General features: G+C 50.1%; 1 protein-coding gene across 1 annotated transcript in view; it reads right to left on the reverse strand.

Annotated features, from left to right (window-relative positions):
- KDM2B (lysine (K)-specific demethylase 2B) overlaps positions 1-2227 on the reverse strand; it is a gene marked incomplete at its 5' end in the record, with an annotated part of 5136 nt that continues 2909 nt past the window's right edge. Inside the window, 3 exons of the mRNA XM_010180335.1 lie at positions 1-978; positions 1472-1690; positions 2015-2116. Of these exons, the coding sequence (XP_010178637.1) occupies positions 797-978; positions 1472-1690; positions 2015-2116 (503 nt within the window). The remainder of the gene's footprint in view (positions 979-1471; positions 1691-2014; positions 2117-2227) is intronic.

The following is a 2227-nucleotide window of genomic DNA, read 5'->3' on the forward strand; positions in this document are numbered from 1 at the left end:
TTTTTTAAAATTTTGAGAAAAAGGTGATTTCTATACAGATAAAACTTGGCAAAGTGTTTTACTTCAACTATAATTTACACCTTATTTCCACAACATGCTTATGTCACTTCTGAAGTATACAAAGCAGGATATAAACTTCCATTAAAACATGCTTGGAGTTGAAAGTATTAACCTACTTTTCCTGACCTGGGCACGTTTGTAGATAGATACTGTCTACGAAGTATAGGTTAAGTTCTCGCCTACCATAAGTAAAGATAAAAATTGGCAATCGAAACCAAAACACTGGTAATGCATTCAAACATTGCATAAATAATTTTTAAACAATTTTTGTACAAAAATAGTTCTGCATAATGTAAGATGTAACAAAACAAAACGTGTTAAGAAGGCAGAAATGCAGTGCGTGGTCCACTTCAATGACACCAACTTTTTTCTTTTTTTGTTGTAGTAGTTTCAAGAAATGAAAAGCAGAAATCAAATTTACACTACCAAGCACATGCTGTGGTACTTTAAATAACAGTATTTCGTGGAGCTCAGTCACTTCCGGGTGTGGACAATTCTCATCAGTAACAGTCGCCTTACGAGTTTGCATAAGAGCCAGTGCAGGACACCCCAGGTAGACTGAACCAGTGGCACAGGTTGAAATTCTTCACGTGGGTAGTTTCATGTTGTTCCCGACACGAGTTGTAAAATCCAATCGTGGTATTTTCCAATATCCCGAGTTCCCAATTGAAAATAAAATCCCTACGTGTTCTCAGTCCCTTCCCCCCTCGCCCCAGTATTTACACGGGTCCTTTAACTAACTCAGTTTCTGCAGAAGTTTCTCTTCCACTTGCCCGAACTGCACACTCACCGACATCTCCGCAATGAACTGCTCGCAGCCCTCTCTCGTCACCTGCTTGCAGTACCTCAGGTCGATCTGGCAGATGTTTCCACAGCGTTTGAAGTAGGACAGGCACTGGTCAGTGACCTTATTGCAGTCTGAGGGAAAACAGGAAAACCAGAGGGTAAGACGTTAGCGGCGTGCCTGCGGTGGGTCTGCAGCGCAGGACAGAGCATCCCGACTGCAGTGGGGCCTCCCTGCTCCTCCCATGGTGCGCCCAGAGAAATCACCCGGGCAGCCCCACCGCCGCTCTCCCATCCCGGGAGTCCGCTGCGTAACCGATGGAAGCAAGCAATGCACGAGCCAGGTGTGCGGAGGGGGGCCTGGGGAGGGACAGCACACGGGGGATGCAGCCACGCAGAGGGCCCAGTGCTGCGGGTGGCGGGGCACAGGCAAAGGCTGGGGGCAAAGACTGGGCAGCTGTGGGGCCATTTCCAGTGGCAGCACATCCAGCTGCTCACACAGAGCCCTGGGGGGGAACTACACCAGGGCAGGTGAAGAGCAAGGTAAGAGATCTCAGTGTTTCACACGAGTCTAATGCCAAGGGGCAGCTCTCGTCCTCCCTCCATCCCCTGCGCTGGCGTTGCTTACCTGATAAATTAATTTCTGTTAACGAATCCCGCGTGGTGGTTCCAACCGCGGTCAGCAGGTTGATAGACTGATCCGTCACGTGGTTACAGTAACTGAGGTTGAGTTTGGAGAGCAGAGGCATGTGCCTTATGATCAGCCGCAACGAAGCGTCCGTGATGTCCAGGCCGGCCAAGCGCAGCTCGACGATGTTCCGCAGTTTGCTCCGGTTGTCGATCTGACCTGCAAAGCAGAGGCAGGAGGTGACGCCCACGCGTCTCACCCTGGCTCACAAACATCTGCAGATCTATACGAAATGCACGGTGACACACAACGCTGCCGCCCTGCGTCCACTTCAGACGCGTTTGCCTGTCTGGAGCTTCAAAGGGGCCATCATCAGGAACGCTGGTCTATTTTGGAACAGGCACGTGGACAAAGCCACCTCCTGACATCAAAACAAAAGGGATGAAAGTAACTGCAGGGGCCCAGCGGAATTACAAGTCGGGAATAAGCAGTAGGCTGTGCAGTGCATGCCAGAAAGCAGATCCGATTTGCTCAAAATTTCACCTGAGCCGATATCCGGGCGAATGTGGCATGACCCACAGAACTGCTCCTTCCCTGCACTGGAAGAAAGTGTTTCCAAACTCTCTAAAGTACACCCGCTGCAGCCTGAAGAGAAGAAAGTCAGACAGAAAACCAGCACAGTGGCTGAGCAGCAGCCAGAGAACATCCCTTGTTACCCAGCAGAGGTGGGAGGAGGGGCTGCCGACCACTGCTCTG

Source organism: Mesitornis unicolor, unplaced genomic scaffold (assembly GCF_000695765.1).
Source record: "Mesitornis unicolor isolate BGI_N332 unplaced genomic scaffold, ASM69576v1 scaffold2133, whole genome shotgun sequence".
NCBI classification, from domain to species: domain Eukaryota; kingdom Metazoa; phylum Chordata; class Aves; order Mesitornithiformes; family Mesitornithidae; genus Mesitornis; species Mesitornis unicolor.